The 18,400-nt window shown below is 52.8% G+C and overlaps 1 protein-coding gene across 6 annotated transcripts in view; it reads right to left on the bottom strand.

The window, feature by feature from the left end:
* XDH (xanthine dehydrogenase) overlaps positions 1-18,400 on the bottom strand; it is a 92,797-nt gene that overhangs the window by 8,755 nt on the left and 65,642 nt on the right. Inside the window, exons 33-35 of one of the 6 annotated variants that reach the window (XM_070067911.1) lie at positions 15,326-15,422; positions 13,423-13,562; positions 1,199-12,673 (exon numbers count right to left, since the gene is read on the bottom strand). In XM_070067911.1, the coding sequence (XP_069924012.1) occupies positions 12,293-12,673; positions 13,423-13,562; positions 15,326-15,422 (618 nt within the window). In that variant the 3' untranslated portion in view covers positions 1,199-12,292. 6 annotated transcript variants of the gene reach the window in all.

Here is an 18,400-nt window from a genome sequence, read left to right as displayed (position 1 = left end):
TACAGAGACCCCTGGGGAGGGGCTGGGAGCAAAGGAGAGTTTGAACCCTGTGGGGTAGGCTGTGGCCAAAGCTGGAGCTAGAGCCCAGGGAGGCAGCCATGGGAGCAGAAAGACTCAGGGGTGCTCCATGGGCAGGGTTCCAGCTACCCCTGCCGAGCCGGGAAGACACCCTGCACCCTTCTTGCCATGACTTCAAAGTCCTCTTAGAACAGGCTCTATGTTGCCAGAGGGAGCACTCCTAAAAACGTTAAGGTGACAGCAAGTGACTTTGTTTCAGATTGCTTGCATGAGCCTCCTTGCCCTTCCCAGATCCCCCCTTAGGGGGCTGCAGTCCCCCCTGGGTAGAACCCAGGCCTTGGGAAGCAACAGGAAGAGGTCCCACCTGCCACCACTCTCAGCAACCTCCCCAGGAAGCTCTTGCTGTCTATCCCTGAAGCCCTGGGCTCTGCATGTGTAGAGGCCATGATTACCCATGGCGCGCGCGCGTGTCTGTGTGTGCGTATCTGGCATCACATAAGACTCATAGAACTACAAGCTGCCACCTGGACACTTTGCCTCCCTCCTGCCAAGGAGGCAGGAATTTGGGGCAGTCAACCCTGGCCAGCAGGAGGAGGTAGAGCTGCTGCTGCCCACTGAGGACAGGAAGGGCTGCCCTTGGCACCAGGTAGTGAATCTACTTGCCTGTCTTTGACAGTGAGTGAAAATCAAGCAGTCACGGGGAGGAGATGCTTCCACAGCCTCTAGGAAGTGCTGGATCCCAGTGGCACAAAAGCAGGACTTCTGTAGACCTGGGATGAGCAGCCCAGACCCCTCTTCAGGGCCGAAGGACTTGTGCCCTTGACTGCCATAAGTGCTGCCAGCTGCCAACTCTCTATGATCACCTTGGTAAGGAGCTGGCATTGTGGTGTAGCAGGTAAGGCCATCGCCTGTGATGCTGGCATCCCATTTGGGTGCCAAGTAGTGTCCTGGCTGCTCCACTTCTGATCCAACTCCCTGCTGGTGGCCTGGGAAAAGCAGCAGAAGATGGCCCAAGTACTTGGGCCCCTGTACCCACATGGGAGAACTGGATGAAGCTCCTGGCTTCGGCCTGGCCCAGTACTGATCATGGCAGCCATCTGGGGAGTGCAAGAGTAGATGGAAGAACTCTCTTTTTCGGTCTCTCCCTCTCTAACTCTGACTTTCAAATAAATAGCTAAATAAATCTTTTAAAATAATAAATATTCACCTTGGTAGAAGAGTCACCTTGCCCAAAGTCACACCCCCTCCCGGGGGAACTTGCATGCATGACCAGTTGGCACAAGAGCTGAAAAACCCTACGTCCTTGCCACAACTCAAAACAGACATGAGCAGCAGCCCCATCTCCTTCACTGGGAGAGAAAAGGGAAGGGGTGCAGCCTAGAAGCAAAGGGAAGAGAAAGGACCCAAAGGAGAGGGGGCCTGGCAGGAGGCCAGGACTGGAGACAGAAGAGCTCACAGCCTCGGCCGGGAAGGGGAAGGCATGGGAAGACTTGCCGTTACAGAAGGGGCAGAGCAAGGAGTTCCAAGGGTCCCCCTGTGTTTCCCAAGGGTCTTGTCCATTGCAGTTGCAAGCTTCCCTCGCAGCCAACGGTCTGGCCACCCACATGTAGAAGAGAACCCATGGCCTGCTGGGGGTGCACACAGGCCCCAGGCACTGCCAGCCAGGAAAGGGATGAGGCGAGGCCCAGCAAAAGCCAGGTGCAGGTGCAGGCCATCAGTCCAGACCCCGCTCTGTGTGTGTTCTAGACCTGATGAGTTTCTCAATCAGGGGCTCAGAGTGTTATCCAACAACAGCCTCGAGATTTGAGTCAATTAACTTAGATTCCAGATCTGACTCACCTTCGCATCCACAGGCTAGGCGACTTGAGTGAGTCAGCCAACCTCTCTAAGCCTGTTTCCTTATCTGGAAAATGGGATTCGTGCCCAATCATGAAATCACTGTAACTCAAAGCTGTCACTAAACACCAGAGTGTCTGTGGGGTATGGAAGGCACCAGGGAGGTGGGACAGCCCTGGAAGGGGAACAGCCCTGCACGCTAGGCCCAGCACCACTGTTCACTAGCCCTGGGACCTTGGACAGGTACTGAAAGTTTTTAAAGGAGACTATATTTTTTAGGGCAGCTTTAGGTCCACAGCATAGCTGAATGGAAAATGCAGAGCCCTCTTCTACACAGCCTCTCCCGCCCACCATCAACATCCCCTAACAGAGCAGTGTATTTGCTACAATGCACGAACCTCCATGGACACAACACTAACCTCCAAGGTCCAGCGTACACCAGGGCTCCCTCTCGGCACTGCACTTTCCATGGGTTTGGACAAATGTGCAATGACACACACCCACTACCCTAATATCACACAAATCTCCAGAGCTTCATCTGTTCATCTCTTGCTGTCCCCAAGCCCCTGGAAACCACTGAACTGTTGTCTCTGGAGTTTTGCCTTTTCTAGAATATCATCCACGTAGAGTTCTAATCACAGTATGTAACCTTTCCAGATGGGCTTCTTTCATTCAGTAATAAGCATTAAGTTCCCTCCATAGCTTTTCATGACTTGATAGCTCATTTCCTACTCATGTTAAGTAATATTCCATTGTCTGGACATGACCTTTTGCCCATGCACCCACCAAGGGACATCTTTGTGGCTTCCGAGTCTTGGCAATTACAAACAAAGCTGCTATGCACAGCATGGGTGGGACTTTGCATGAATAGAACTCTTCAGCTCATGGGATGAACACCAAGGGGGCCTGATGGCTGGCTTAGCTGCCCTGTACCTCTCCCGAGCCTCATTTTCTTCACTGGTAAAGCATAGATAACAAGCAGCACCTCTCATCACTGTGAAGTCTAAGACAATGCACAGGGATAACACAGTGCTGTGCCCAGCCCATGGTCACCACCCCTGTTGCCCAACTCAACAAATGAAGGAAGCAGTACAAACTACTTCAATACAAATTGGAGGAGGCAGACAATACAGGCAAATTCCACAGTCTGTGAGCCATCTGTCCACACTCCAAGAAACACTTGGGTGCTGTCAGGGTGCTCCTACCACCACAAAGGCAAAATCTGGCAATCTCCTCATGACCTTTGACCCCCAGTGCTAAGCAGCCCGAGCCAGGGGAGAGGAGGTAGTGGTGAACTCAGTGTGGCTGGTGGCTACCACAGCAGATAGCACAGAGCAGAACATTCCCGTCTTCACAGAAGCGTCTGGAAGGTGAGTTCTAGAACATTCTTCCCCTAAGTCCAACTCATCCTTCAAGTCTCAGCTTCAATGCCACATCCCACAGAGGACTCTTCCAATGCTTTGGGCTAAACCAAGATTTGCTGTTTTATCTCTCATGGGACCTGCAACTTTCATTCTTAGTTCTTAGAATTGTTGGCAAAGTTGTATTCATGCATGCAATTGTTTTCTAAAGATCTCGGACAGTGGGTGTTGTTCACCCATCACTCCTCAGCTCCTAGCCCAGGGCCTGCCGCATACGGGGCTCATTCGTGTTGTGAATGAATGGAGGAATGCAGAAATGTACAAATGGATGGAGCAGTGGCACAACACCCACCTGCCTTGAGAAATGTAGGGTAATGTTGGCAGAGCTGGCTGGAACAGAGGTTCTTCGTGCAAGAAAAATTTAGGCATAAAACAGAGTAGTGGTAAGCAAGGTAGCAAGGTTTCATGAGGTAGGGCATCCGCTCTAACGATGGATCTGAAACAGTGTCCAGTCATTCATACTGGGATAAGCCAGGCTGCATCATTTAATGAAGAGAAGGCACCTGACAGCCAGGTGGGCATCTCTACAAAGAGCTGAGAGTTGAAATAAACCTGATAGACTCAGCAGGCTAGTGAGGGAAAAGCTGAGCCTGCAGTTTGCATTCAGACTGGGGCTTATAAAGGAATGGAGCCCAGGTCCTCCTCCATTTTTGCCCACCCCTTCTCCTGAACAAAGAGTTGGCTGGGTGTGAAATAAGTTTTATTACCCAGTGTTATCAGACTGGGCAGCCCTGGGCGTGGGGCAGAGAGGGTTCTCCAGGGGAACTCCCCTTGCAGGGAAGGCTGGGACCACCTGTGTAGTTACTGGGGCATGGGCAGGACACGGAAGCCTAAAGCAGTGTGCTGCTTCCACGGTGAGCTTCCGAGGCTGCTAGAGGCTGCTCCATTTCTTCCCACAGGTGCTTGGTTTTCCTTTGGCCTCTCTCTCACACACAGGTTAATTTCCACCTCCTTGCTTAACAGCCTGATCCACTTCCCACCCAGAACTGAGAGACAGATGACAAAGTGCCAATCCTAGAAGTTCTCAGAATAGCAGGTGCACCTGGCATAGGGTGGGTCCTTTCTCCTTGGTCAGCTGTCATCAGTTCATCCCTGTGAATCTCCTGTGTCAGCATCAACCCCAGAGCTTGTTTAGAATGCAGGTTCCTGGGCCTGTTCCAGACCCACTCAATCAGAACCTGGGCAAGAAGGTGAGGTGATCTGGAAGCTGCGTTTTCAATAAGCAACTCTGGCCACTGATTGCTCTGGGCTGAGACTTCTCAGCACAGAGCCATCTGCCCCAGGGGCACTGGTGGGAGGGGAGGGGAGGGGAGGGCTGTTCCTCTGACCACTCACTGAGCTTCCCTTTAATTTCTATGCCAAGAGATGGTTGACCAAGCGCCTATGTAGTGAGTTACAAAGTTGATGACTACTATTTGGAACTCATCCACTTCAGCTACTACCAGGAGGGGAGGCAGCCACACAGCCCCAGGCCACTCTGCACACTTCCACAGGGGCATTCCACAAGCCCACGCCCCCTGGGAAGGACCCACTCTCATCACAGGCCCCACACTGTTGGCTGGAACAGGCCGTGATTTTAAATCGCTGTCCTTCTGGATCCTCCTGGGGAGTTCAGCCCCATTCATTTAGGTTACAATGGGTGGTGTGCAAATTGGCATCTACACAAACTGTGGCCTACACATTCCCAATAACCAGCCGTGCAGACACGAAAGTTGCTGTTCAGATATAAATGATCTCAAAGTGAAGGCAGATTATGCATGCATAATTCCTCCACAATTGGCTTTAGAAGTTTACCATAGTAAGCAGGTTTTGTCACCATGTGGAGGTGTAAATTTGGTGGCTGGCGCAGGGGGGAGGGGGGGACAGGCAGAGACAAGTCAGCAGCCCGGAGCCAGGCAGAGCGACTGTCACCCCTCCATCCTGTTGCCACTGGAAGAAAGACCTCTTCCCTGCTCACCTGTACCCACCTCGCTCAGTCCACATTGCCCACTCCTCAGGCCCCTACCTGCCCCTCACGGAGCTCCTCTACATGTCTTGGGCCTTGCCCATCTCTCAGAAATAAGCAACCGGGAGCTTCCTCAGCCCCTCTTCCCAGGGGCCCCTTGCCTCACCACCCCAACCCCTACAGGGGACCCACTGGGCAGACATGTAGGAACCCAGCACCACCTGCAGATCGCTATGGGAAAGCTCCTGCAGGTTCAAGATGGGCTCCCCTGCGTTGGCTGCTTGTCTCTCATCAGGGGCTGGGCTGGGCATTCACACCAGGCATCTCAAGCTCTCGCACAGCCCAGGCCTGCAGGAGTGGGGCTTTGTGCCTCCCCAGAGAGCTGAGGTCAGAGGCTGCCCGGCCCAGACCCAGCAGAGAGCCTGCCCTTCTCCATCCGCCATGGGGGAGGTCAGCCCCAGGCAGCCCCTCCTGGGCCTCTCTTCCTGTTTTCACCCTGCCTCAGCCCATTTATGCTAACATAAACAGAGATTGTATAGCGAGATCTCACTGGCCTGCCACTGTGGAACACATTTCTTTCGAAGCAAATTGAGGCTCCTTTACCAATAGCGAAACACACGGCTCTTAAGTACACAGTGCATCTTGGTTGAAGCACGACCCACACAGAAAGTTCCCATCACCGCAGACAGCTGCCTTGTGCCCCTTCCCAAGCGACTGTCACCCTCCGGACAAAGTGGCTTAGGATGAGGCTGAATTTGAAGAAACAGTTGCAGGGCAGGAATACAAGAGACAGAACAGGGGGCAGGAGTGGGAGACAGTGAAGGAGCCAGAGATCTTGCTGCCGTCCCTGCTATGGTCTGGGGGCAGGCCTGGTCCCTTCCACTGCCAACCCACTGAGGCCATCTGCCTCTCGCTGCTGGGTTTGCTCTCCTGCCCATGGAAATGACTCCGAAGAGAAAAGTCCCAGGGAGAGTCTCTCATGAGGGCTCCCACTACACTCAAACAGCCATCAGTGGTTCTCTGATGCCACCTCCTCCGAGGAGCCCTCCCCTAATGCCACCACATCAGCACCAGCACCTTTCCTATGTGTACCAAAGAGTCCCTGCAGCGGCCCTCAGGTTCAGCTGCAGTAAGTTAATCACAAATCAACGCACAGCGGTTCAGCTGAGAGGCCCCAGATGAACCTACGGGAGGGGCTGCACCCACCTCCTGCCTGCTGGGGTCTGATCATGTCTTGCTTACCAGATCCACGCAAGCAGCCCCACTTAGGTTCATGTCTGTGTTGTTTACCAGTGGAACAACTTGAGAACAAGCCACATGCCAACATGGGAGGAATTCATTAAATAAACCATAGTGCTATCCGCACAACAGAAAACCGTGGATCATTGACAATACCTTGGAGGAAGAACATTGACAGTCTGGTTTTAAAGTAATCGCACAAACACCAAAAGGTTAATGGTGCTTCTCACTGCAGGTTTGGATCACCGGTTATTATTGCACTCTCCTGACTGGCCAGTGCTTTTCACAGAAACTCTGTAATGCCAAATAAAATTACTTACTGAAGGTGCACCCAGAGGGTCAGCACTCACGCAGGAATCAAACGCTCCAGAGGTAACCTCTCCTGCAGGACGGAGGCCAGCGGCACTTAACTTCCTCCGTGCCTCGGGTCGGGAGCCAGGGCTGTCTCAGTCTCCCAGAGGGTCTCGCTCTGTCCAAAGCTCGCACGTGCGTCTCACCGTTCAGAGGAACTGGCTGGTCCACACGGCTCCTTACACATGGCTCCCAGCCCCCATGACTGTGTTTGCCCTCTCCTGCTACCTGAAGTGTCCTGGCAGCACCATGCGGAGGAAAATTCTACATGGCCAGCAGAAGGCACAGTAATGGCTCCTTGGAGACGCCCATGCCCTCACCCCGGGTCTCCCAGACAAGCTACACTGCACAGCTGAAAGGACTCTGCTGATGGAATGAAGCTTCCAGAGCTTCCGACAGGGAGTTGCTGGGTTATCCAGGTGTGTCCGATCTCATTGCACGAGCCCTCAAGAATGCAGAACTCTGCAGCTGGAGGCAGAGTGGCAGAAGCAGTCACAGGTTTGAAGTGGGAGGGGACACACGAGCTCCATTGCTGGAGGAGGCCATGTGGGGCGCATGGCGGCAGTGTGGGCGGCCCCCAGCTGGCGGACAGCAAGGAAATGGGGACCTGAATCCTGCCAGCAACTTGAATGGGCTTAGAAGCAGGTGCATCCTCAGAGCCTTGGCAAAGGAACACAGCCCTGCCAACCTCCACCTTGTGAAACACTAAGCAGAGGAGCCGGGGCGCCACGCCCCACACACAGTGCCTCTGACCTAGGGAACTGTGGAGGAAATAAGTAGCCACTGGGTTAATCCACTACGTTTGTAGCACTCCAGTGCAGCAGCCTCGGAGAACGATCCTTCTGCACAGTGCAAATGCTCCTCCAGAAATCTCTGGTTCCTCCAGCTCCGGGGCACTTCCCCAGCATTCTCCCTGCTCTCTGCCCCTGACTTCAGCCATTGCCCTGGTCCACCTGGGTCCAGGGCTATTTTTGTCCGTGTCCTCTCTCCTAGCAGACCGTGTGCCATTCAGGGCAGTAGCCAAGGCCACTGCATTTTTTCTTTTTCTTTCGTGGCATGGCGCTGAGTTAGTGTCACCTCTTGGGTAGTCCTGGCTACATTTTTGATGGAAGGATGGCTCACTGCTTGGACGGATGGTTATTGGTTTTTGTTTGTTTGTTTGTTTTTTGATAGGCAGAGTTAGACAGTGAGAGAGACAGAGAGAAAGGTCTTCCTTCTTTTGGTTCACCCCTCAAATGGCCATCACGGCTGGCACGTGCTGCGCCAATCTGAAGCCAGGAGCTTCCTCTTGGTCTCCCATGCAGGTTCAGGGCCCAAGCACTTCACCTGGGCTATCCTCCACTGCACTCCCTGGCCACAACAGAGAGATGGCCTGGAAGAGGGGCAACTGGGACAGAATCCGGCGCCCCAACCAGGACTAGAACCTGGTGTGCCGGCACCGCAAGGCGGAGGATTAGCCTAGTGAGCCACGGCACCGGCCGCAGTTATTGTTTAATAAAGTAAATTGCCATGGCAGAGTTGGAGATTCAGATATGGGCCCTAGAAATGACTGCAAACAAGGAAGGAGAAGCCGACTGGTGCTGAATGCTGGCAGCATAAGAACAAACTAGAATGTGGGATATCTAAATATGGTTAATGCTTGGAATTTGATGGTGCTCAGGCAGGTGGCCCGAAGACGGAGTTAGTACCAAAAATTATGATTGCAAGTGAGGATCTAAAATGCCTTAAACCATAACCCTTAAAAGATTCAACTTCTGGCAACATGTTTTAAGTAAATAAATGTTCTCCTTCATTTACTTCAAATAGACACATGTGCTGTAGAAAATGTAACTTAACTTTTTAACTCCCAGCTCAGCTCAACAGAAAAGGGAAATTCTAGGTCCTGGAAAAGAGGAGGAAAGGCAAAGTCCAAAGGTCAAGAGAGCTGGGCCAGTTTCACCGCAGCCCAGGGCGTCTCACACCCGGACACAAGGCCTCAGGGCTGGGCTCAGGAATTTCAAATCCTTCTGTGAAGACGTGAAGACGTCATCAGGCTGATGGGGCTAGAGAGCTAGGCTCCTACATAAAATCGGGGCCTTGGCCTTGGCCTCAGTTCCCGAGGGAGCTCCTCAATCTCTTGGAATTGCTTGGGTGATAGGAGCAGTTTTGTTCTGATAAGGTGGCTCCAGGATACCAGCTGGGCATCAGAGAGACCCAGCCTCGGTTAGAAGACTGGAATTTTCTCTGTCTTACTCCCACCCCCACCCCAGAGAGGGAAGAGGGACTGGAAGCTGAGTAATGGCCAATGCACATGTGATGAGACCCCCATAAAACAAGGGGTTCAAGGACCTTCTGGGGGGTGGCAAACACATCCACATGCCAGGGGCACTGTTCTAAGTATTTTATTTGAATTAACAAGATGAGGATTAGAATATCCTGATAGAATGGAGTGAGTGGGACAAATAACAGCCTCGCTCACTGAACCTATCAACAGCTCCCAGACTGCCCCTGCTGTGGCTAAGCAGTGGTCCTGGGAGGCAGTGAGGTGTGCTGCTTCCACGCTGGACCATAGGAGGGCTGGTGAGACACTGCCCAGACATCTTCCTCTGCTCTCACAGCTACCCAGTTAACTGGACATTCCAGCAGGTGCAACTCCCAGATGGTGGTGCCTCTGCCATCCTTGGTCTCTGAGTGACCACCTTGTACAGATCCCACCAACGTGCAGTGGGTACCTGGGATAACAAACTATTGTTGTGTTTGGCCATGGAGATTTGGAATTGTGTTGCTTCTGGAGCATAATCTAGACAATGCTATTTCAAGTGAATTGGAAAAAGGGGGTGGAGACAGAAGGTACAAATATAAAGGTATCGTTGCTTCTTGATTTATTTAAAAGGAAAGCCAGAGAGTAGAAGGTATCCTTAATAAACTGTGATGTAGACCTAGGCAATGACTCAGCAGCACAGAGGTAAAGACATGAGAAATACAGGAGGCAGTGTAAGACATACGGAGGAGCGAATGAGAAAATCCAATATAAATGTATTTAGAAGTTCTAGAAGGAAAGGGTGAAGAAGAGAGAATGTTGCAAGGATGGCCTAGAATTTTCCAGATTTGAAAACAATCCTCAGGCTGAAGAAGCAGAGGGCATGACAGGAATAACAGCTAAAGAGTTAACCTGTACCCAGACAACGGAATGGTGCAGGGGAGTAAGCCACTATTTGAAACACCGGCATCCTATATGCAAGTCCCAGCTGCTTCATTTACAATCTAGCTTCCTGCTAATGTGCCTGAGAAGGCAGCAGATGACCCATAGGAGAGATTCAGATTGAGTTCCTGGCTCTTGGTACCTAGTTTTGACTATTATGGTCATTTTGGGAACACACTAGCAGATGGAAAAAACCTCTCTCTCTCTCTCTCTCTCTCTCTCTCTCTCTCTCTGCATTTCAAATAAATAAATTTTTTTAAAGTAAAAGGATACCTTAATAGAAAAAAGCAATCAGATAACTATTGGTATTTAACCTAGTGGTTAAAATGCCTATGTCCCACATCTGGGTACTGAGTTTAATTCCCAGCGTTGGCTCCAACTCCTCATCCAGCTTCCCACCAGTGTAGACTCTAGGAGGAGGTTATGATGGCTCAAGTGACTGGGTTCCTCCTACCTGCGTGGGAGATCTGGATTGAGTTCCCGGCTCACAGCTCCAGTTCTTGCCCAGCCCTATCATGTGGGCAGATGGCAGCTCTCCCTCTCTGTCTCTTGGCTTCTCAAATACATGAAAAAAAAAAATAATTCTTTAAGCATCCAGGGAAAGAAAAACGACTACCTGCAAAAGAATGACAAATTGGAATTCACTTGCTTATTTATTTATTTATTTATTTATTTCAGGGACTGGGGAGGTGGGGAGAATACCTACCTCGAATGCAATACCCAGCTAAGTCAAGTGGAGGATGGAGACAAAGACATTTTTACAAATAAGACCAGGTTAACTATTCACAAATTCTGGCTGGAAAACTATTAAAGGATGTGTTTCCAAAAGAAGAAACTGAACATTGCAGGAAGGAGTGGGATGTGAAAGCAATGGTGAGAAAAACAAAGGTAGGCATTGAGTAGAAGGATGCCTTTGCCTGCACAAGAACCAGCACAACCGTGCCTAATGGGAGTGTCAAAACAGGTGAGACGGAGACGCCTAATTACAGCCACACGCAGGGAGGGAGCAGACCGTCCAAGTTCACACACACAAAGCTTCGGATACTGTCTGGTGACAGCACAGAAACATTAATTAAGCCTAGGCTTTTCTGAATCAAGCATGTGTGGCACAGTTTAATGATGACTTCTAAAAGAGTAGAAAGGACTTGGAAAACTTCCAGGCCAGTGGAGAGAAAGGGGCCAGGACAAGGAGCTGGGGATGGGGGAAAACGTGATGGTGCAGAAGTCAGACAATGGGAAAAGAATGACCAAGAACATCATGACAGAAGAATGCTAAATGAGACGATGGAAATAAGTAGGAGAGAGGATTGGTCCCAACACCTTGTTTTGCCAGTTAAAAGAGAAAAATTCTCAGGTTTCGCTTAACTCATGCATCATCTGTACTATTCATCAGTACAAACCATGCACACAGCAACCACGTTTGTATTTATGAGGCCCAACTGAAACACCAAAGAGTTGAAAACAAAGGAACAGAGGTGCACACAGAAATTCATTTGGGATAGGTACCTCACCAGAAAGTGCGTGACTTGCAGAGGGCACCAAGTCCAAAGCTGTTCTGCACGGAGTTTGTAATAATGGAAGACTGGAAACTGCAAAACCACCCATTAGCACGGGGATGAAACAAATAAATTGTGGCACTTTCAGAGAACCAAGCTGTCTATGACAGATAAACGACTAAAGTAGAAAAAAACCCAAGAGCCCAAATGGATAAATATCAAAAGTGTAATGCTGAGTTGCAAAACAAAGCTGTGGAAGAGTATCACAATAGGATATTGCAAACAAAGGTTCTTTTTCCGAATGGAAACTTTGTGTTGAAGAATAATTACACACCTACATGAAAATGTACAAATCATGATGAACAGTTCAACCAAGGCTTGAAAATGACACGGCCTTGTAACCAGCACCCAGACTGATACACAGAACGTTCCAGGCCCCCCAGAAACTCCCTGCTGCCCCTCCAGGGTCTCCACGCCACTGAAGGTGACCACCGTGGAGCTGCCGGCTATCCAAGCTCTGCTGTGAGCACACAGCTTCCTTGCTAGCCTCCGAGGTCTGTGTTTAGTTAGGTTCTGATACCATCCTCTTCCACAACCCAAGGAAAGAACCTTCCCGATCGCCATCTACAAAGGAGGAAAAAACTGAAGGTTTCATCAAGTTGGCCAAGATCACACAGCACGTAAGTGGGAGACCCAAGATAGGAGACCTCAGCTGACTTCAAAGCTAGCGCCCTTGACTGCACCACCACTTTCCCTCAGCCTCAGTGTCTTCATCTGTGAAATGGGTATGATTGTACTACATCCCTCATAGGTTGACTGCAAAAGGTACAAGAAACAATGAAAGGGAAACCATTGTGCATTTTTTTTTGGTGTAAGAATGCCCATTGTGGGGCCAGTGCTGTGGTGTAGCAGGTAAAGCCATCATCTGCAGTGCCAGCATCCCGTATGGGTGCCGATTCAAGTCCCAGCTACTCCACTTCCAATCCAGCTCTCTGCTGTGGCCTGGGAAGACAGTAGAAGTTGGTCCAAGCCCTTGGGTCCCTGCATCCTCGTGGGAAACCTGGCAGAAGCTCCTGGCTTTGGATTGGATCAGCACTGCTCCAGCCGCTGTGGCCATCTGGAGAGTGAACCAGCAGATGGAAGACTTTCTCTGTCTCTCTCTTTCTCTGCCTCTGTGTAACTTTGCCTTTCAAATAAATAAAATAAATATTTTTTTTAAAAAAAAGGATGCCATTGCCACCATCAGATGAGAGAAGTAGCATGGGTAACAGCAGAGTCACCTTCTCCTGCTGCACTTTTGATAAGGGCTTCCGAAGGCAGGTGGCTGAGCGAGGATGATGGGCTCTTTCCCCCAGCCTCTCTGCGCCTCCTCCTCAGCTATGGGTTGTTGGGAGCCATCCCTGCTCCCCAGCCCAGGGAGCTGGGAGAAACACATTAGCACGAGCCGCTGAGCCACGGAACGCAATCACTTGGATCCTTTGTGCCATGACAGAATACTCATTTGCATGGGTTTCAGAATTTTGTTGTTTTTGCACCAAAGTATACTTAGCTTTCATTCATTTTCCATGAACTTTGTGAAGGACCCTCATATGATGAATTGGTCTTACCTGGTCTAAGGCCACAGCTGTGTGCACACTGCCTGCTCCCCATCACCCCACCCCTCCCACTGTGGACAGTTTGATGCATTCTTGCACTTTCCCTTTCCACCCTCACCCAGCAGCCTTTCTCCCATAAGGCGTGGCCAAAGGCCTGGCAATGTGGATAGCACTGCCCTCTACAAAGCGCCTCCTAACCCCTTGCACCTCCACGGCAGCCCAACAGCAAGGAGGCATGATCAGCCATGCCTGTCCTGAAGATGCTCAGACTGAGTTCAGAGCAGCCAAGGGACTTGGACAAAAGAGAGGAGGGAAGAGGAGAAGACACAGAGGGACTTACCTTGGTGCCCCTGACCCCTACCAGCCACGAGCGGGCCGAGGCATGCTGTGTGCTGCTGCCCCAGGGCAAGGACCCATCCAGCCCGGGTGGGAAGAGAGGAAAGCTGGGGCCCCACGAGGATGTCAGCAGCCAGGCGGGCCCTGCGAAGGCACAGCAGAGTGGGAGAGGAGCACGGAGCACTGCACAACCGTGCTCCATTTGTGGAGCACTCAGAGATGAGCAGCACCTGCCAACAGGGCCAGGTGGGGAGGGGGGAGGGGAGAAGAGCGAGCCCCATGGCACTCAGCTCTCGGTGCTGGGCTAGGGTCTTCCCAGCTTGATGAGGGGCACCAAGGCACAGGGAAGCAGCCTGAGTGTCCACACACACACACACACACACACACACCTGCCCCCAGCATTGGTCTCCCTCGCAGGCAGTCACAGAGGCACAGCAGAGAGCTCACTGCCTTCCTCCCTACTACAAAGGGGCAGTGGGGCTGGGGGCAGGTGGGCTCAGCCTGGAAGAGAGGAGGCAGAGCAAGGGTGTGTGTGGGTTTCTTATGGCCACTCTGGAGCCAGCACTAGGGCATCAGAGTCCTCTCCCCTGTTGGGTTACATCGCCCCCTGCAGGCAGTCTTCTTTGGTGGCCTCGCGGGTGGCCTTGGCCTGCCTCTGCAGGAAGAGCAGCTCTCTCGCCCCCTTCGTCTCACTTCCCCAGTGCCTTGGGCTTATCCACCCACAGCTTCCCAAGACAACCCCAGGGTCTGTGTCTCTGAGTGGGTCCCCTTCTCTCCCCCACCCCCTGCACTTTGGCAGGGGGGTGTTCAGCTTGCTCTCTCCAAGGAAAACCACTATCTCCATCTTTCCAACCCCACACTTCCATCCTTTAGGTCCCCAAGTTGGGAATGATCTACAGGAGGTGGCAAAATCAACTTGTAGCCGGCTCCTCTGTATGCAGGGCAGGGAACCTCACACTGGGATGTGGGGCTGTTGTGTTGCTGCTTTGTCCCCTCCTGCGGGGCTCGGAGAAGGGTCCACTTTGGGTGGGAGCCCAGGCACTGGCCCTGCCTGCCTTGGTGCTTCTCGGACCCCCAAGTGCACCATGCCTCCTTCCTAAGCAGCATAAACAGGTTCCTAGCACATTCTCCAGCCCTCTGACCCCAAGGGTGCAGACTAGTGGTGTACTGTGTCATTTATCTAGCCTGGACCGGGAGCCGGCCAGTGTGGCCAGTGAGCCCGCCTCTGCCATTGTCTAGACAGCCTAGACAAGTCCTGGCCACACTGGAGCCAGCTGCCCTGAAGCCAGACTGAGCTCAGGGCTTGTATTTCTCGTCTCTGAAACAGAGGCACTGAGTCCAAAGTCCCCAAGGTCTTTGTGGCTGTGGGATGCTGAGCTGGTTCCGGGGGCCAGGGTCAGGCCAGTTCAAGGGCAGCGATGACGCCAGAAGTGCCCTGGGCAACGCCTGACAGTGTCACTCCTGTGGACGGCTGCTTTGTCTCACGGGGACAAGCTCATCACAGGCGTTGTCTCCTACCTCAGGGACAGGCTGTCCTGCACTTTAGGACAGGGACCCAGGGGCCAGCCCCCGCCGGGCCTGGGAGCACAGGGCAGACCGAGGGCTCTCCTGTCCGAGGAAGCTGCGTGTTCTGCGTGTTACGCAAGGCCTTGTGCCAGGGTCCAAGAGAGGCAGCACCTGGCTGGGTTTCCAGGCTCCCCACAGCTACAGATAAAAATAGCCCTGGCGCAGGGATGTTCCTAGCCATAAATCCATCAGAAAGAACTATTTCTGTCCCTACCCCTCGCCCCCCGGGGTTCCTCCTCCGACCTCCGCCCTGGCCACCCGGCCCCCCTTGCCCTGCAGTAGGATTGGGCTCCTTGGCTGCACCACACCAGGTCTGCAGCTCGGCCATGGTGAGAACGCACCTGACAGGAGGCCAGCCTGAGATGCCTGCGAGCCACCCCCGACGGAGCCCCAGGCCGGGCGCGGTAAGGCTTGTCTTTCCGGCGCAGCAATGAGACCCTGTAGGTAAGGTATAAATGTGGCAGCTGGCAAGTGACAGGTGCTCAGAACGCAGACTCACCTTCCCTTGCCAGCGCACACTCCCGCAGCCGGCCATGACTCGAGAGCCCCTTTGAGGAGATTATCCTCCCGGTAAACCCCTAAGTCGGCTCGGAATCCAGCTGGGCGCGACCTCTGAGGACGTTTGGTCCCTGAGATGCTCAATGACCGGCTTCTGGCACGGTGCTGTGGGCAGTCTCCTACCGCCCTCTGCCGGCCACGGTGCCGCACTGCAGGCGGCGTGCATTGTGCGGCCCCAGAGGACCCGGCCCCCCTTCTCCCTTTCTTTCTTTTTCAGATCAAGGCAAAGGGGTTGAGCGGTGCCTCAGAGCAACACAGGGACTTTCCAGTCACACAGCACTGGCTCGCTGGCTCTCCATGCCCACTCTGCTTCCACCGTGGTACCTAGGCCCTGACAGGGATTCTGAGAGAGCCCCACTAGTAAGCGACAAGGGGCAGACCCTGCCCAGAATGTCCCAGAAAATCATCCGAAATGGACCTGCGTGGATCTTGACATTTGACTTTTTTTTAAAGATCTAGTTATTTATTTGAAAGAGCTACGGGGGGCGGGGGAGGAGGAGGGAGGGAGAGAGAGAGTCTCATTTGCTGGTTCACTCCCCAGATAGCCTCAAAGGCCAGGGCTGGGCCAAGCTGAAGCCAGGAGCCAGGAGCTTCTTCCAGGTCTCCCACTTGGGTGGCAGGGGCCCAGCACTAGTGCCATCTTTCCCTGTTTTTCCCAGGCACATCAGTAGGGAGCTGGATGGGAAGTGGAGCAGCCAGCACTTGAAGTGGAGCCCATATGGGATGCTGGCAGCATGGGTGGCAGCTTTACCTGCTACACCACAGCACCGGCCTCTCAGTGTTTGGCTTTTAAAGTTCTGTGGTCTTAACCAGGCTGTAAAGACCAGTGTATCTCGAATATTCTAAAGAAGGGGAGCTCACGAGGGCAGAAGGGGAATGCGTGTTTGGTGCATGTAGTTTTGAGGATGTGTGGCTAAGACATGGGAGATGCTAGCAATTCGGTGTGACTGTGATAATGAACAAGCACTTCTCACATAGCAACAGCAGGGAGTTCATTTATTAGTGGTGTCAAGCCCCACTCACTCAGAGTCTCTGCCATCCTAGCTCTGTGGCCCAACCCAGGGACTATGACAGGTTGAGTGTTTCATACTATGGGGGCACACGGCAGTGTCCCACCACCCACCAGAGCCATGCTGGGGTGACATTGCCCAGAGCAACAGAGGGGGTGTTTGTTTTCCTCCTGTTCGCCGTCCCAGCTGCAGAGACTGGAAGGCATCTAAGCAGAGTGTGTGAGGCCCAGCTATTGCACAAGAGGCCAGGAGCCAAGTCTTTGATGGCTGCAGATCCCTTATGTAACCGGAGTTTTCAGGCCGTGTATTTATAGACTTCGAGAGCGGGAGAAGATCTTAGCGATTCCTCTGCTCCAATCCTTTCGTTCTGCAGTAAAATGGAGCACTGGAAGGGGGGTGACAGTCCAAGGTCAGGCAGGCCGAGGCGGAGCTGGGATGAGAACCCAGGCTCCCTGATAGCGACACTAGATTAATCTGGGTGTAAAGACGATTCATACACTCCATCGTTTTTCTTTTTTACAATACACAGAGAGGACAGGGGAGGAAATCTAGTACACTGTAGGTGCTCCATAATTGCCTTGGTTGCATTTTTGCGTTAGGGAGCAATCATACTTTATGCAGCTTAATAAAATTGGCTCCAGTTAACCTTGAACTTCTTTCATTCTTCGTTCTCTCCAATGACACAGAAGTGGTCAGAGGTTTTGTCTCACCCCTGCTGCTTCATTGCAAAACTGGAGGACGGCTCTGAGGTTGGACCATGACGTGGACTGGTTTGCAAGGATGCCTGAGGGAGGCACGCAGATTTATAGTGACTTGGGCTTAAGCTTCGGAGGTTTGTGGCAGTCCTTGAAGGACTGAGACACTGGTGACAAGGGAGGTTGCACACACAGGCTGTCCAGCGAGTGGGGACGTGGTACAAACACTGCCAAAACCTAGTCCAAATGCAGGATGAAAACAGCGAGGACCTCAGTGGCCTGTTGGCCTCATGGGCCCCACAGTTCTGAATTTTCTTCTCATTGTATTTGCAAATCATCTTTGTCAATCAATAGCTTCCAGAGCATTCCATTTGCTTCCAAATGCTGTCTTGCTGCGTCACAGCCTTGTCATCCTGCAGCTTCCAGAGGCCCATGCTCTGCGGCACGGGGACACCCCCCCCGGAGCAGGAGAACACGCCACTGGGGACTTGTCCTCAGACCCTCTGAGCCCAGGGTTTGCAGTTTTCCACTTCCCCAGTGACACACTAGGAAGAAATAGCAGAGTCCTCATTGGCAGGCTCCTCCGGGGGTCCTACCCCACCCTGGCACACCGGGGCCATCTCCCACCATTCCAGTGGTCCCAGGCGTGGAACGCTCCAGGGCCCGACCCCGTCATTTCCCAAATCATTCGCTTATTGGAACTGAGCGCTGGGCGTGGGGCAGCCGCCCTTGGAGGCTCTGGAGATACCACGCTGAACGAGAGAGAAGCGGTCCCTTCTTAGAGGCCAGCGAAGTCAGGGCTGGCTCGTGGAGTTGGCTGCGCAGCTCAACCCGCTGCAGGGATTTTAAATTGCTGGAGTGTGGTGACGCAGCCACGAGCCCTCCGAGGCCCTTTGGAAATGACTGCATTCGGCCTCGGCTCGCTGGCCAGGAGCTGTCCCTGCAAGCTGTGTAGCTCGCTGGGAGGCACGTAGCACTGGGAAGGGGTCACTGGTAGCACTGGGGGCCGTGGTGGGAAGTATCTATGTTTCCACTTCCCAGGAGTGCCACACGTGGTCTGTGTAGTTCTCCCCTCCCAGTTATGTGGCCTGACTGGGGACCCACGTGCCCCCTTCACCCTCGCTGCTGAGGTCCAGGGTGGCAGATTTGCCGC

Source organism: Oryctolagus cuniculus, chromosome 2 (assembly GCF_964237555.1).
Source record: "Oryctolagus cuniculus chromosome 2, mOryCun1.1, whole genome shotgun sequence".
NCBI lineage: Eukaryota > Metazoa > Chordata > Mammalia > Lagomorpha > Leporidae > Oryctolagus > Oryctolagus cuniculus.
The sequence above is the reverse complement of the archived record's forward strand: the minus strand, read 5'-3'. Positions and strand labels throughout refer to the sequence as shown.